General features: G+C 46.5%; 1 protein-coding gene across 1 annotated transcript in view; it reads right to left on the bottom strand.

Moving 5' to 3' along the window:
- Positions 1-1,591: 1,591 nt before the first annotated feature.
- The window catches only part of URM1 (ubiquitin related modifier 1), a 33,421-nt gene continuing 19,312 nt past the window's right edge, over positions 1,592-15,700 (bottom strand). The window contains exons 3-5 of the mRNA XM_056860308.1: positions 10,723-10,804; positions 3,722-3,770; positions 1,592-1,702 (exon numbers count right to left, since the gene is read on the bottom strand). Of these exons, the coding sequence (XP_056716286.1) occupies positions 1,634-1,702; positions 3,722-3,770; positions 10,723-10,804 (200 nt within the window). The 3' untranslated portion in view covers positions 1,592-1,633. The remainder of the gene's footprint in view (positions 1,703-3,721; positions 3,771-10,722; positions 10,805-15,700) is intronic.

Below are 15,700 nucleotides of genomic sequence, written 5' to 3' on the forward strand. Positions count from 1 at the left end.
CAGCAGGTTTCATGGGAAGGAGTGGGGAAACCAACCCGGTTCACCAGATTAGTGTCCGCCTCTCATGTAGAGGAGTGGGGAATCAAACCTGGTTCTTCAGATTAGAGACCACCACTCCAAACCACCGCTCTTAACAACTACACACGCTGGCTGTCAAGTCGCAGGAGAATTTATGGTGACCCCACAGGGTTTTCAAGGCACATGATTAAGCTGTGGTGGTTTGCCATTGCCTTCCTCTGCTAAGTCTTCCTTGACTGTCTTGCATCCAAGTGCCGACCCTGCTTAGCTTCCAAGGGCTGACGAGATCGGGCTACACTATACCATCTGTTCACATTTATACCAGCAGTTCAGAAAATGTTTATTGTGAACTGATAGCATTCTGGTTTGCTAACTTTGCAAACTGCCACAGTTTAGGTTCTTTCTGAAGGTCTACTGCAGTTGCTGAAGTGGCAAAAGCTGAGTTGCTTTTGACCCATTAAATGGAGGAGTGGCTTGCCTCTTCAGCAGTGCTAGACATTTAAAGAAATGTCTCGGGTTCTGGTGTTTCTCTTTCTGTTGTCAGCAGCTGAAAGCACATCACACATCCATTAAAGATACTGATCTACCCAACACAGATTGTGGTGCATCGCAAACAAACAGAAGCAGCATCTGTTATGGATGAAGCACTTTCAAACCACTTTCCAATCTTTATTGTAGATCTTCACAACCACCCTGCAAAGTAGGCCATTACAAATCCAACTGTACAGATGGGGGAGCAACCAGTGCAGTTAAATTTGCAGCTGGCAGAACTCAAATCCAGATCTCCTAAGGCAGTCTTCTGCTCTCTGTGTCACAAAGGATCTAATTCCTGCCACCTGCATCCACTGGTTCTGCAAAATATTTTGCAACAGAGAAGTCCGGCTTCTTTGGCTGAGGATCAAAAAAGAAAAGAGAAAACAGCAGTAGGGGGAAAACAGGACCAGGCAACACCTTTCGAAGATGAAAAGGCAGGCGAGGGAGTTCTCAGTGATCCACAAATTCATAATTTCAAAGCTCTGGGCCAACTACTTTGCAACAGGGTGTTAGTTCAGCCACGTAATCCAAATCCCTACCCAGCACAAATTGAGTGTGGCTAGGGTGATACAGAGAGGAACAACAACTGCAGTCCTTTCCGTAATGGCTGTAGAGCAACTTCATGGTCCTTGGATCAGAGGTGGAAAGGGATATGTCCCCCCTCTTTGATCAGAATCTGCAATTGCCTCTTCCGCTGCTGGGGAGGAGAGACAGACTGAGCAACTGCGGTAGCGAGCTCAACCAGAGTGTGCCCTGGAGCTTAGCCGCCGCTGTTCTGTGCTCAACGCAGATCATTACGAGTCATTTGTTCGATGGTACGAGTCTCTCGTATCAGGCAAGGAAAACAGCAACTGAACGCAGAGATCGTTCCAATCTTTGTTCTGGAAAAAAGAGCTAGGAGCAGAACCAGAGGATGGGAGCAGCTGAGCGTCAAAGCCCGGGCTTGTCCTTTGAGCAGGATTGATTAAGGCATCTGAAAAGGAACCGGATCTGGTTTGACCACATCTTGAACACAGGCAGTGAGTGTCAGGGAGATCGAAAAATATTCTGTGGCCAGAAATGAAGTCCCTTTTCCATAAGTCTAACCACCATGCAAAGTAGAGATGAAAACCACATTATCCTGGTCTTGGAGTTGATAGTCGAGCTCCCCCTGAAGGCAGAAAAGAAAACAAGAGAATCATTTCTGTATATTACTTATTTAGAATTTTAACTTGCCCTGAGGGTACAGGGTAGGAAACAACATTAGGAACCAAGAATTACGCCAGGAAGAGGCTACTGAGGCCTGGTGGACTTGCAGATCAATGACGGCTCATAAAATACACTGCAGAGGGACCACTCTCAGCTGGTGTCTCAAGGGGACACAGAGAAGGCGGCCATCTGTAAAGGCAAGGGTTGGTACAGCATGGACTCGATCCAGCTATCAAGGGCTCGACCTGCAGCCAGCCTCCTTTTCACCATTTGAACAGGAGTGAGGAAAGAAAACAAGGGCTTGTCCAGATGGCCCCCGTCAGGAGCGGGATTGGCTCTGTAGGCTGACAGTTGCCGGCTCTCCCTTTACATGGGTTGCCTTATTTTTGGGGTCCCCAACCTTTTTAAGCCTGTGGGCACATTTGGAATTCTGACTTGGCACGGTGGGCACAGCAACAAAATGGCTGCCACAGCTTAACTTTGGTAACACAATGTAGATCCTTGTGCTGTGGTGGCAGCTGCTGCCAAAGCAACATTTTTAAAAGTCTGCAACGCCAATCAGATCTCCAATAGTCAATCAGAAGCCTTGCTGAGCAAAAGCCCCACCTGGCCCCAACCACTTCCTCAAAACACTTGGCGAGCGCCAGAAAAGGTGTCGGCGGCCACCATGGCGCCCGGAGGCACCACATTGGGGTCCCCTATGTAATGCTTAGATGTTTAGGTGCAGAACTTGAGGGCATAAGAACATAAGGCCCTGCTGGATGAGACCAAGGCCCATCAAGTCCAGAAGTCTGTTCACACAGTGGCCGGGCAGGTGCCTCTAGGAAGCCCACAAACAAGACGACTGCAGCAGCATTATCCGGCCCGTGTTCCAAAGCACCTAACAGGCATGCTCCTCTGATCCTGGAGAGAATAGGTATGCATCATGACTAGTATCCATTTTTACTAGTAGCCATGAATACCCCTCTCCTCCATGAACATGTCTATGCCCCTCTTAAAGCCTTCAAATTGGGAAGCCATCAACACACCCTGGGGCAGGGAGTTCCACCATTTAACTATGCGTTGTGTGAAGAAATACTTTTTTTTATCTGTATTGATTCTCTCCCTCTGGCTTCAGCAGATGACCCCACGTTGTGGCATTATGAGAGAGGGTGAAAAGGGCAGGCAAGGAGGAGGCACTTCCTCTCCCCAGCACAGCCCTGCATCAGTAAGTGTCCCTTCTAGTCTCCGCAAATAAGGAGACGTACCGGGAGGCAAGACCCAAGAGTGGAAGAAGAAAGGAACTCACTGGCGTGCACAAGGGCTATCTGTCCCCACTCCTATTTTAAAGAGGGTGTCAGCAAAGGGTGGACAGGAGGAAGCAGCATCAGTGCCTTGTTTGATGGCAGACCTCTCTGGCCAAGGAGCAGCTATCACTTCAGCTGTTCTAAAGCACCTGTCCCAAGTTTATAAAGGCCTACCAGGAGAGGTAGCCAACCACAGATAAGAACGTAAGAGCGGCTCTATCTCCTTTTCCACTGGCCAAGAAGGAAATGCCTGAGCAAGGGTCTGGGATGGGGCTGCCAACCTCCAGGTGGTGGCTTGAGATCTCCCACTATTATTATTGACCTCCAGGCAACAGAGATCAGTTCACCTGGAGAAAAGGGCCACTTTGGAAGGTGGACTCTATGGCATTATACCCCACTGAAGTCCCTCCCCTTAGAAAACCCCACCCTCCTCAGGCTCCACCTTGAAAATTTCCATGCATTTCCCAACACGGAGCTGGTAACCCTAGTCCGGGAGCATAAGATTAATATTAAGACCATGCCGTCTTCCTCGGTTTTCTTCCTGCATTCAGCTAAGTTCTGCACCATTTCTGCTCTCGCTCAAACCCAAGGTGGAGCTGGATGCCTCATACTCCCAAGCCATGTTTAGCAAGAGGATGGTTTCAAAAAGCAGGACACAAAATGGGCAGACAGAAAATGGCAGAAACAGTACAAACCATCAACTCCCAGTCTGCCTCATTGATGAGCACCAGGATACCTGGCCGCCTGCAGAAAAACAACAGGAAACAAGGAACATGAACATGTTTCTTCAAACCATTTAAACCCATATTTTGCTATCTGACCAATTATTTCCACTCTCCTTCTCCAGAACGGAGTCCTCCACCCTTTCTTCACTGTTTTCTTCCGCCCAAGTACCATGGAAATCCTACTGCTCCATAAAGAATCCTGAATTTCAGTTTACTGCTTGGTGATTTTAAAAGAAAAACGTTAGTTTGTGCTGTGGAACTTCTGCCAACATGGAGTGTGCTATTTTGAGGGATGGTTGACCCCGAGGAAGAAAATGACCATTCATTTCAACTGGCAAACTTCTTCAGCCTTCATTGGAAAGATTTTTCCAACCTCCAAGATTACAGAAATGTGTTTGAAAACATGACATGACTTAAAACAATGCTCCAAAATTCAGAGGACAGTAACTGTGCTCTGTGCCAATTATGCTGCTGCATTTGCTTACCTTGCATGTTCTACCTGTTTATTTAGAAAAAGCCACAGCCTGCTCGAGGCAGCTCAAATTCTAGTTATGGGAAAGGACTAAAAATAAATTCTATGGACATCACTGAAGCCCCGGCTCCGGAGCCCCACTTCTGACGTTTTGCAAGGGTACCTTCACAGTCGCAGAAACCAGAGATTTTCTCTCTTTTTAAAAATGGCTGCTGAGATCCTGAGAATTGTAAATTCTGCAGTCAACATCACACTGGCAGTATAATAAAAGAGGGGCTGGGGGCCAGAGGCAGAGAGTGTTCTCAGCCTACACAGGGTCACCCGTTCAATCATGGGTATCTCTGCTTCAAAGATGTTAGATGGCAAAGAGTTGCTGCCAGTTCAAGTAGACAATACCAAGCCAGAGACTGATTGATCTGACTTGATTTAAGGCAGCTTTGTATGTTCAAGGGCGGAGGGACACCCCCCCCCCTCCAGGTTTGCTTTCAGTGGGGCTTAAACTGTGCGACCCCTTTCCAAAGAAGACCTGCCTGGCATCACCATTTGTGGAGTACTGGCCAGCCAAATGCTTTTCAGGAGGAGGAGGTGGTGTTGGTTTTTATGTACTGACTTTATCACTTCAGGGAGAATCAAACAGGCTTACAATCACCTTCCCTTCCCCACAACAGACATCCTGTGAGGTAGGTAAGGCTGAGAGAGCTGTGACTAGCCCAAGGTCACCCAGCTGGCTTCATGTGGAGGAGTGGGGAAACAAATCCAGTTCACCAGATGAGAGTCCACCGCTCCAAACCGCCACTCTTAACCACACTGGCTCTCAATGCAGGCCACACCATTCCCAATATGAGTCCTTGGCTGGCAGCTTTCCGATGCAATGCAGTTCAGCCTCACAACTAAAATCTGTGCCCTGCAGGTCTTTCCTTTTTTACTTGAGGCCAGTATCTATTATTCAAAAATATAGAACCCTTGAACGTTCCATTCTTAGCTATCATGGCTAAATTCAAGGGTCCCCAGCGTGGTGCCCACGAGCACCATGGCATCCACCAACACCTTTTCTGGCAGCTGCCAAGTGTCTTTCAGCAACTGACATTCAGGTGTGTACTGCTTCTGAACATGGAGGCTCAGAACATTCATGTACATTTAGAAGAAGAGTTGGCTTTTATATGCTGACTTTCTCTACCACTTAAGAAAGAATCAAACTGGCTTGCAGTCACCGTCCCTTCCTCTCCCCGTGAGGTAAGTGGGGCTGAGAGAGCGCTAAGAGAGCTGTGACTAGCCCAAGGTCATCCAGCTGGCTTCATGTGGAGGAGTGGGGAAACAAATTGAGTTCACCAGATTAGCCTCCACCGCTCATGTGGAGGAGTGGGGAATCAAACCCGGTTCTCCAGATCAGAGTCCACTGCTCCAAACCACCACTATTAACCACTACACCACGCTGGCTCTCCAACAGATAGACCTGTCTGGGCATTTGTCTAATCCTCTTTTAAAGCCACCATCATAACTGATTTCCATAAATGAATTCTGCCTTGTGTGAAGTACTTTTCTTTGTCTGTTCTCCATCAACCTCCCATCCATTTGGACCATCCAGTATGAAAAGGGGGGGGCAATTTCTCTGTCACCCCTCCACAGCTGGGGGTCATGATGAACCTCTATTAGAGGGGGGCCCAGCCTTTTTGAGCCGATGGGCACCTGTGAAATTCTGACACAGGGTGGTGGGTGCTGCCACAGGAGGTGAAGCTAGCCACAAAATGGCTGCCGCAGTGAAGATCCTGGTGCTGTGGTGGCAGCTGCTGCCAAAGCAAAGCTTTTAACAATCTGCACAGCCAATCAAATCTCCCTCAGCCAATCAGAAGCCTCGCTGGGTAAAAGCCCCACCTGGTCCTGCCCAATTCCAAAAAACACTCAGTGGGTGCCAGGAATGGTGTCAGAGGGCATCATAGCACCCACGGGCACCAGGTTGGGGCGCCCCAAACTATTGTCTCCCTCACCGTCACCTTTTCTCTGAACTGAGAAGCCCCAAATACTTTCCTCTTCTCTCTGAGGGAAGGTGCTTCAATCCCTCGATCGCCTTGGGGGTCCCTTTTCTTTCCAGATCTACAATATCCTTTTAGATACAGGGTGGTCAGATGGTGCTTCATATTGCCAAGGAATCAGGCATGTCCAACCATTGACTCCCATACCACTTCCACAGTTTTTCAGCATTTGGAAGCAATGCAGGCCTGAAGAAGAAGAAGAGTTGGTTTTTATATGCCAAATGATTGATTGATTGATTGACTGATAGATTGATAGGCCAACTTTCTCTACCGCTTAAGGGAGAATCAAACTGGCTTACAATCACCTTTCCTTCCCCTCCCCACAACAGACACCCTGTGAGGTAGGTGGGACTGAGAGAACTGTGACTGGCCCAAGGTCACCCAACTGACTTCATGTGTAGGAGTGGGGAATCAAACCCGGTTCTCCAGATCAGAATCCACCGCTCCAAACCACTGCTCTTAGCCACTACACCATGCTGGCTCTCAGGATAAGGGAGGATTTAAAAAGTTTTACATGGCAGAAACTGTTGCATGATCGCAGGGAGAGGCCGTGCCTCTTGCTGAAATCAAACATTGCTCTCCCAGAGGAGCGGGTGCGGGGGGGACAATAAGAATACAGAGATCACAGACAGACACTATTCCCAAGATGACCCCAGGGCTGACAGCTTTTCAATACGATATCGTCGAGCCTCGTAATTGAAATCTGCGCCCTGCAAATTGAACGCAGGATGGTTGATGCGGCTAAAGGAAGCAACTGCAGCCCCTTTGGCTGATAGCAGTAAACAGCCAGGATCAACTCCAAGCCTTGGATCAGAGGCAAGAGGGATTCCCCCGTCTTTGATCGCTGCCGGAGTCCCGCGGTTGCCTCTCCGGCTGCCAGGGGACCTTGGCATGCGCTCCAGCTCACGCGGGCTGGTGATGAATGTTAAACACGTGACTTCCCGGCGCTGCAGGGAACGGCTCCTGCCTCCCGGTGATTACAAACATAATAATACATTTCCACGAAGGCTGGATTAGCCGGTGCTTCCCAGAGAAGGCATTTCAAGCCTAAAACGTGGGTGGTTGGGGCCGGCTGCACCAGCGTGGTCTGCACTGACACGGAGAGGCAGGAGGCGGCTGAAACAGAGGAAGGTGCTGTGAATTGCACCGTGCCAAGCTGTATGTCTCGGGGCCGCCTGCAGGAAGAAAGGCGCGGGCGTTTGTGCTAGAAGCAAGAGCGTATGCGGCAACGATTGCAATCCTGTGCCCATTCTGCGCTCAGCAAAGCTGACTTCCCAGACCTCAGGTTTAGTAGTACGGCATATGCCGGTAAAACGTTTGTCTCATCTATACATGAGATAAAAGATTACATAGATTTTTAAAAAACAATATCTTGTTAAAATTCTTGACTAATATTTAATAAGCTAAAATTCACTATTTTAAAAAATAAAAATAATAATCTAGTTGCCATGACCCCACATTAAGCAGCTGGACTTTATATGCGACTGCACAGAATTGGGCTATCTGTTTTACCATCTGAGCATTTCCTTCCCAAAGGAGACTCTTAGTTCTCCCTTCCTCTGAATTAGCTGTGATTTGACTGAGTAGGGGAATGATTAGTTTACGACGTGCTACCTCATAAAAAAGAGCACCTGAACAGAACATGTTATATCGACTCCAGTTCGCTGGACTTACAAAGGCACACCCATTCTGTTCTCGGAAGCCTCTTAAATCAACCTTCTAAAATAGCTGATGGTAAAGCAGAGCATCTTGCTAATGTCAAGGCTCTCCTTTGCTTGGTGACTTCCCAGACCTGTATAGCAGGGGTTCTCTCCCTCAGCATCTCCATTAAAGGAGAACAGGTGTTGGGAAACATCTTTTTCGGCCTGAGCCCTTGGACGGCAGCTGCCGGCCAGGGTAAATGCCGAGCTAGATGGACCAGTGATCTGACTTGATATAAAGTATCATAATATATTAACATATATTTTGTTTGGAAGAGCTGTTGCTCGGTGGTAGACCACATGGTTTGAATGCAGGAGGTCCCAAGATCACTGAAAGACTCTCTGGACCACAGGTGTTGGAAAGACCCTCCTTGCCCATGATCTTGGCGAACAGCTGTCAATCAGAGTAGTAAATACCAAGGTAGATGGTTTGACTCAGTATAATGCAGCATCATGCATAATTTCTTTAGCTTAGCTTATTACTTTATTTTAATTTTCTTCTTTGCTAATCTGTCTGGGAAATCATGACAGGGGAGAAGCTAACAGCTATGCAGGACATTCAAGCCCCCTCCCACTGTTTTTTCAAGCCATCTTGATGCCCATAAGAGCTAGAAACGTGATCTTTTAAAAAGTGAAAACAGAGATCCTTCAGAAGCTGAATTCGTATTGTTGATGCCAGCAGCCATGAGACTTTTCATATGCAGGGCCCACCTCTAACCTCCAACTTCCACCAGGTGTATTTTCTCCCCTCACAGGGCAAATCTACCCTACATGCTCTCCCTTAGGAATCCTGGGAATTGTAGTTCTATGTATGGATGGATGGGGAGAGAGAGAGAGATCAACCAAGAATTCTTAACACCTGCATCAAACTACAATTTCCCAGGACTGCTGCTGGTAGCAGTGGGGAAACCATGGCAGTTAAAACTAGTACCTCACTGGTATCAAATTTGTACAGTATGCAGATAGCCACCGTGGTGGGGTCTCCAGTTTTGTTACTATAATGACTACCACGGTTTCCCTCTGGACTTGCTTATTCCCCTTGGTGCTACAGACACATTCGATCAGGTTTTGATGTTTTCAGTTGGAGGCTGCCAGCTTCCTTCTTTTGTTCTTTCTTGAAAGCAGAACCTGATTACCATACTTTTTGTTTCGTTTTGCTTAAAGGGCATGCTCTGGTGCAAACCACTAGCTGAACACCAACGATCTGCATCGGGGTCCCCAACCTTTTTGAGCCTGCGGGCACCTTTGGAATTCTGACACCAAGTGGTGGGGGCAGCCACAAAATGGCTGCCACAAAATGGCTGCCGCAAGGGGTGGAGCTAGCCCCAAACGTCTGCTGAACTGAAGATCCTTTAGCTGTGGTGGTAGCTGCTCCCAAAGCAACACTTTTAAAATCTGCTCAGCCAATCAAATCTCCAACAGAAAATCAGAAGCCTTGCTGGGCAAAAGCCCCACCTGACCCCATCCACTTTCTAAAAACACTTGGCAGGTGCTAGAAATGGTGTCAGCAGATGCCATGGCACCCATGGGCATCATGTTGGGGACCCCTGATCTGCATCCTCTGTTTAATTACTTGATATTCTCCTCTGCCTCTCTGGAACAATAGTTAAATTGTGGAACATAGTTAAATTGTGGAACTCCCTGTCCCAGGATGTGGTGATGGCTGCCAACTTTGAAGGCTTTAAGAGGAGAGTGGACATGTTCATGGAGGAGAGGGCTATTCATGGCTACTTGTAAAAATGGTCTGATCCAGTGTGGCCTTGCTTATGTTCTTATGTAAGTATAAACATCCACACACATTATCATTGAAACATTTTTATCCCATCTTTCCTCCCCTAATGAGGTGCCCAAAAGAAGCTAAGAGGGCAATTCTAAAATCACTTTCCTGGTGATAAGCTCCATTGAATAGACCCAAGTAGGATGCTGAGCAGGTGCTACTTAGGATGCTACTGTTATGTATCTAAGAGCAAATACAGCACAATAAAATCAATAAATACAGCACAATAAAATCTTCTTTTTATGAAGACATGAAACTGCCTTATGCTGAACCAGACCCTTGGTCCATCAAGGTCAGCACTGTCTACTCAGACTGGCAGCAGATCTCCACGGTCTCAGGAGGAGGTCTTTCACATTGCCTACTACCTGAGTGGCAAGCTGCAGTACTGCAGTCCAAGCTCTGCTCACAACCTGAGTTCAATCCCGATGGAAGTTAGTTTCAGGTAGCCAGCTCCAGGTTGACTCAGCCTTCCATCCTTCCGAGGAGCAGACTCTAATCTGGTGAACCAGGTTCACACTCCTCCACATGAATGGTGGACACTAATCTGGAGAACCGGGTTGGTTTCCCCACTCCTACACATGAAGCCAGCTGGGTGACCTTGGGCTAGTCACAGTTCTCTTTGAGTACTGTCAGCCCCACCTACCTCACAAGGTGTCTGTTGTGGGGAGGAAGGGAAGGCAATTGTAAGCCAGTTTGATTCTCCTTAAAAGGTAGAGAAAATCGGCATATAAAAACCAACACTTTTTCATTTCAACATCCAAGCCTACTACCCCATCAAAAGCCAGCTTAAGGAGAAAGATCTCAGGAGGCTTCTGAAAAATACTGAGGCCCTGCAGAGAAGGGAGGATGTCCAGTCTCACAGACGTGTACGGTGACTCAATGGGCTCTTGCTGTCTGGGATGGGATGCGTGGAAGCAGGTGACTACCAAGCGTGTGCCAGGGCTAGAGAAATCCAAAGCAGAGCATCCTCTGGGGAAATCACCTGTACTTACACAGAGTCTCCTTGCATGAATAATTCTGGTCTCTCTTTCAACAGGTTTTCTTTGATCCACATGAGGAGGCTTCGAACGTTCCCTGGAAAGAGCAAAACGAAGAACAGGTGAGACTTCAGCGCATTTGGGATTTACTGCCAGTGCTGAGTAACATGAAAGGCCAGCATTTCTCCTCCCTCCCTCCTCAAAAAAGGGCATCAAGAAAGGGCTGAGGCCGCTACAATATTCCCGGCGAGTAATAATTTGCTTGCAAAATTACGTATTTAATTTATTTACAACATTTATTAGCTGCCTTTCTTCCTCATGCTTCTCAAAGCAGTTTACGATATATATAAAATACATAAAAACTAAAATAAGAATCACTATTTAGGACTGCTAGCAACTTAATCAAATGCGATGCCCATAGCAGTGAACCTTCAAGGGCTGAAGGTTCTGCTACTGAATATCAAGTCAGTACACAATAAAACATCAATCATCCAAGATTTAATCCTGGATGAACATGCTAACCTAGCTGGATTGGGAAAGGGAATGGGTCTATCCCAGGGTTGTCAGTACAAAACAGTCCCCTCCACACACACCACTTTGCAGCTAGGGTTTTACAAATGCAGCTGACCACAGAACGTGAAGCTAAAGCACTCCAGCTTCAAGCTGTAAACATCTGCAGTTACCTTTGCTTCCATTCCGTTTCATAAAGCTTTGCCTGGGCTCTGTAGAGCATGTGCATTTTCTACTCATCCTTTGGACAGTCCAAGAAAACTCTCTGCCTCGTTTGCATCTCTTTCTCTGAAAAGCTGTTTATCTTTCTCTTATTAAAGTCCATCTTTTATCTTTCTGCTTCAGAGGCTGACAGAACAGACAGGCGCATGCACGTACATGCATATGGATGCAGAAATCAAGGAAAGCGATGAGTGGTGGCAGGGAAGGGGACAGTTTTTCTTCTTACAGTATCAATTTTACTGTGCAAGCCAAAATAATATGGCAATAAGATCAGTTCATTTCCTGCTGGCGAGGTGAGAAGAAACAGGAAGGAGAAAATAATTGGTTAAAGAGTTTTACAGGAGTGACAAATGACAACTGTGGAGTTTTTCCTCTGCCCTTTGTACTTCCACAGCCCTCTTCTCCTTGAAATCTCCCAGCTCTTGGTTGGTAGCCATCTCAGCGTCCTTTGGCAGTCTTCAAAATGACTATCCGGCACACAGTTACATGTAGTCATGTGTTCCCGCAATTCTAGTTTTGAGCTGGTTTGGAGCCCCCAAAAAAGTTACCTTCAGTTTACTGAAGAAATCCTAAAGCACCAACTCTACATATTAGGGGTGAATTTCAATTTTTTTAATTGTTCCTGGAGCTGAGGCTTTTAATTTTAGAGAACAATGTCTCTGTGTAAGAAGGTTTGCATCTTTAAAAAAAAAGATTTTATTGCTTAATTTTCAGATTTTTAAGTTTGATATCTGCTTAATGGAGGAAAAGGAATATACAGCTCTGAAATAAAATAAATGCAGAAGAATATTAGAAATGTGTTGCTGTATCCTGTGTCCAAGAGTAAACAGCCAGGTTATCCAGGAGGCTTATAAATGAGGCATAAAATTTATGGTCTTCTCTGCTTATCACCAGCTTCTGGAACTCACAGGTATACGGCATCTATGTATGGATGTTTCACTTTTATTATGGCTAAAGTCCAAGAAGAGACCTATCCTACTCAAATTTATCTGATCCTTGTTTTACAACTATACAAATGGACATCTTCATGCAAGAAGCAAGCAAAAGATTCTAAAATGAATCAGTCAGCTCAGCTCCTTTCGCTAATCCCTGTGCCACCTGTGAGAAGGATTTAAATAACTTTTGCTAGGGCTCCAGAATTACTCTAAGACCACCAAATTTATACACCCTAAAATGAGAACAGATACATAGGCATGGCAAGAGATTCTGGTGTGTGTGTGTGTGTGCCATCAAATCACAGCCAGCTTATGGCAACCCTGTAAGGTTTTCAATGCAAGAGAGGGTTGGAGGTGGTCTGCCATTGCCTGCCTCCTCATGGGCTGAGAGAGTTTGGAGAGAACTGTGATTGGCCCAAGGTCACCCAGCAGGCTTCATCTGGAGGACCGGGGAATCGAACCCGGTTCTCCAGATTAGAGACCACCGCTCTTAACCACTACACCACACTGGCTCTAGAGATTCTGTTCGCTACCAGGAAAGCACTGATTTTTCTATTCATCACTTTGAAGCTGCATCTGGAAATATGGTACCTCCATGTAACAAAAGCAGCTGGCTATCTACAGCCCCTGACTCCAGTAGGCTGGGAATTCCAATCCTCGTTCCACAGGTGACATTGAAACTCCCTCTGGACTTTGCACCTTGGTGAAAGTTCATTGGCTCCCAGCTCCACCCATCCGCGTATGAACCACAGCCCAAACACTGCATATGAGAGACACAACAGTGCTTATCCTTCTTCCAATCACTTGCTGAATGTTCATATCATAGACTGCCTGCTCAGAGGATGCTCTCTTGATCACCAGCTAACATCCTCATCCATAATTCCACTCACGCTGCAGGAAGAAGTGAGCCATTAAACCAGTGGGTTGAAATTAAATCAAAAGAGTTTCCGTCTAGAGCAGTGGTTCCCAACCTTTTTTTGACCAGGGACCACTAGGACTTTTTTGTTCGGTGCAGGGACCCCAAGGTTCAAAATAAAAATTCTGAGAATTTGAAAATAAACTTTAATCATAACTGTTAGTTAAACATTAAACTTTTAAAAATATATATTCAAATATTATTCTAATCAAGAACTTTTAATTGAAAATATTAATTTATTATGGGTTTATAACTTTGTTTCGCGGATCTTAATTTAGTTCTCGGGGACCCCTGGGGGTCCATGGACCCCCAGTTGGGAACCAGTGGTCTAGAGTCTAGACATTAGGAAGAACTTTCTAAGTTACAGCGATGCCTCAGTGGAAAAGGCTTCCTCAGGAGGTGGTGAGCTTTCCTTCCCTGGAGGTTTTCAAGCAGAGGCTAAATGACCATCTGTCAGCAATGCTGATTCTATGACCTTAGGCAGATCATGAGAGGGAGGGCATCTTGGCCATCTTCTGGGCATGCAGTAGGGGTCACTGGGTGTGGGGGGGGGGAGGTAGGTGTGAATTTCCTTCATTGTGCAGGGGGTCGGACTAGATGACCCTGGTGGTCCCTTCCAATTCTATGATTCTAAGCTTGCTGACCCAGTCACACACACTAACCTACCTCACAGGGGTGTTGGGAGGATAAAATGGAGAAGAGGAGAACAATGTAAGCTGCTTTGGGTCCCCAGGTGAAGGGTATGTGAAGTAAATAAATAAAATAAAAATATTTTATTAAGGCCACCCCAAACGTCCCCAGGTGGGCCCACATGGCAATCAAAATGGAGCCACCACCTGCTATTGGTGATACCATCACTTTGATAGGCGACAATAAGGGCAGCTAGAACCAGAGCTCTTTTCTTGATGTTTATAAAAGATGTCAAAGTTCCTCTTGGCATTTGGCAAATGGGTTTTTGCAGCTTCTGTGTCCAGAATGTTTTAGCTGAGCAGTGCTGATGATGGTATCGATGGTTTTACCATTAAACCACATTAACATCAAGAAAACTGATCTAGAAATATTTTAAACAAAGAAACATCAAGCAATACGTACATTAGCTGAATTCCGCAGAACTCGCCTTCAGACAGGATGTTTTTGCCCTGAGCATCCAGAAGAGTTCTGGGGAACACAAAAGCTTGCACATGCCAATGTGCCATTTTAGTCGGTCCCAAGAAGAAGGAGCCCCATGGCGCAGAGTGGTCAGCTGCAGCACTACAGTCAAAGCTCTGCTCACGACCTGAGTTCGATCCCGACGGAAGTCGGTTTCAGGAAGCCGGCTCAAGGTTGACTCAGCCTTCCATCCTTCCGAGGTAGGTAAAATGAGGACTTGGCTCGCTGGAGGTAATGTGCAGATGGCTGGGGAAGGTGATGGCAAACCGCCCCATAAACATAGTCTGCCTAGGAAACATTGCAATGTGACGTCACCCCATGGGTCAGGAATGACCCGATGCTTGCACAGCGGACCACCTTTGCCAAAGAAGAAGATACTCCATCAAATCCTTATTTATTTAATTATTTAATTCATTCATTCATTTATACCCCGCCTTTCTCTCCAATGGGACCCAAAGCAGATTACATTATTCTCCTCTCCTCCATTTTATCCCAACAACAACCCCGTGAGACAGGTTAAGCGGAGAGAGGGCAACTGGCCCAAGGTCACCCAGCGAGCTTCCAGGGCACAAGTAGGGATTCAAACCTGGGACATCCAGACACTAGCCCAACACTCTTAACCACGACACCACACTTGCTCTCCATTCCTCCATTGGTAGCAAAACAGCAACTTGTCCACAGCTGTGCTGGCTACCAACCTGTTTGCATCAGAAATCCTCTGCCATAAGCATCTCTCTATATCGCCACCCACACAGTACCAGCTCCCAAACATGTTTTGGCTACTGTCTGTGCTGCCGGCTCTGGTGAGTTCAATCCAAGAGGGAGGGTCACAACATAAGAACATAAGAAAGACCCTGCTGGATCAGACCCAGGCCCATCCAGTCCAGCAGTCTGTTCACTCAGTGGCCAATCAGGAGCCTCTAGGAAGTCCACAAACAACATGGCTGCAGCAGCACCATCCTGCCTGGTTCCACAGCGCCTAATATAACAGGCATGCTCCTCTGATCCTGGAGAGAATAGGCATGCATCATGACTAGCAGCCATTTTTACTAGTAGCCATTTATGCCCCACTCCTCCATTAATTTATTTATTAACTATTTCCACTTATTATCCCGCTCTTCCTGGCCAAACTGGGCTCAGAGCGGCTTACAAAATATAAATGTCTCATTATATCAGTAAAAACTTTAAAACATTTTAAAATAGCCCTATAAATCATATAAATATCATCCTAATTTACCTAAGGTGCCTCTAAAGTGTAACA

Source organism: Euleptes europaea, chromosome 14, assembly GCF_029931775.1.
Source record: "Euleptes europaea isolate rEulEur1 chromosome 14, rEulEur1.hap1, whole genome shotgun sequence".
NCBI classification, from domain to species: domain Eukaryota; kingdom Metazoa; phylum Chordata; class Lepidosauria; order Squamata; family Sphaerodactylidae; genus Euleptes; species Euleptes europaea.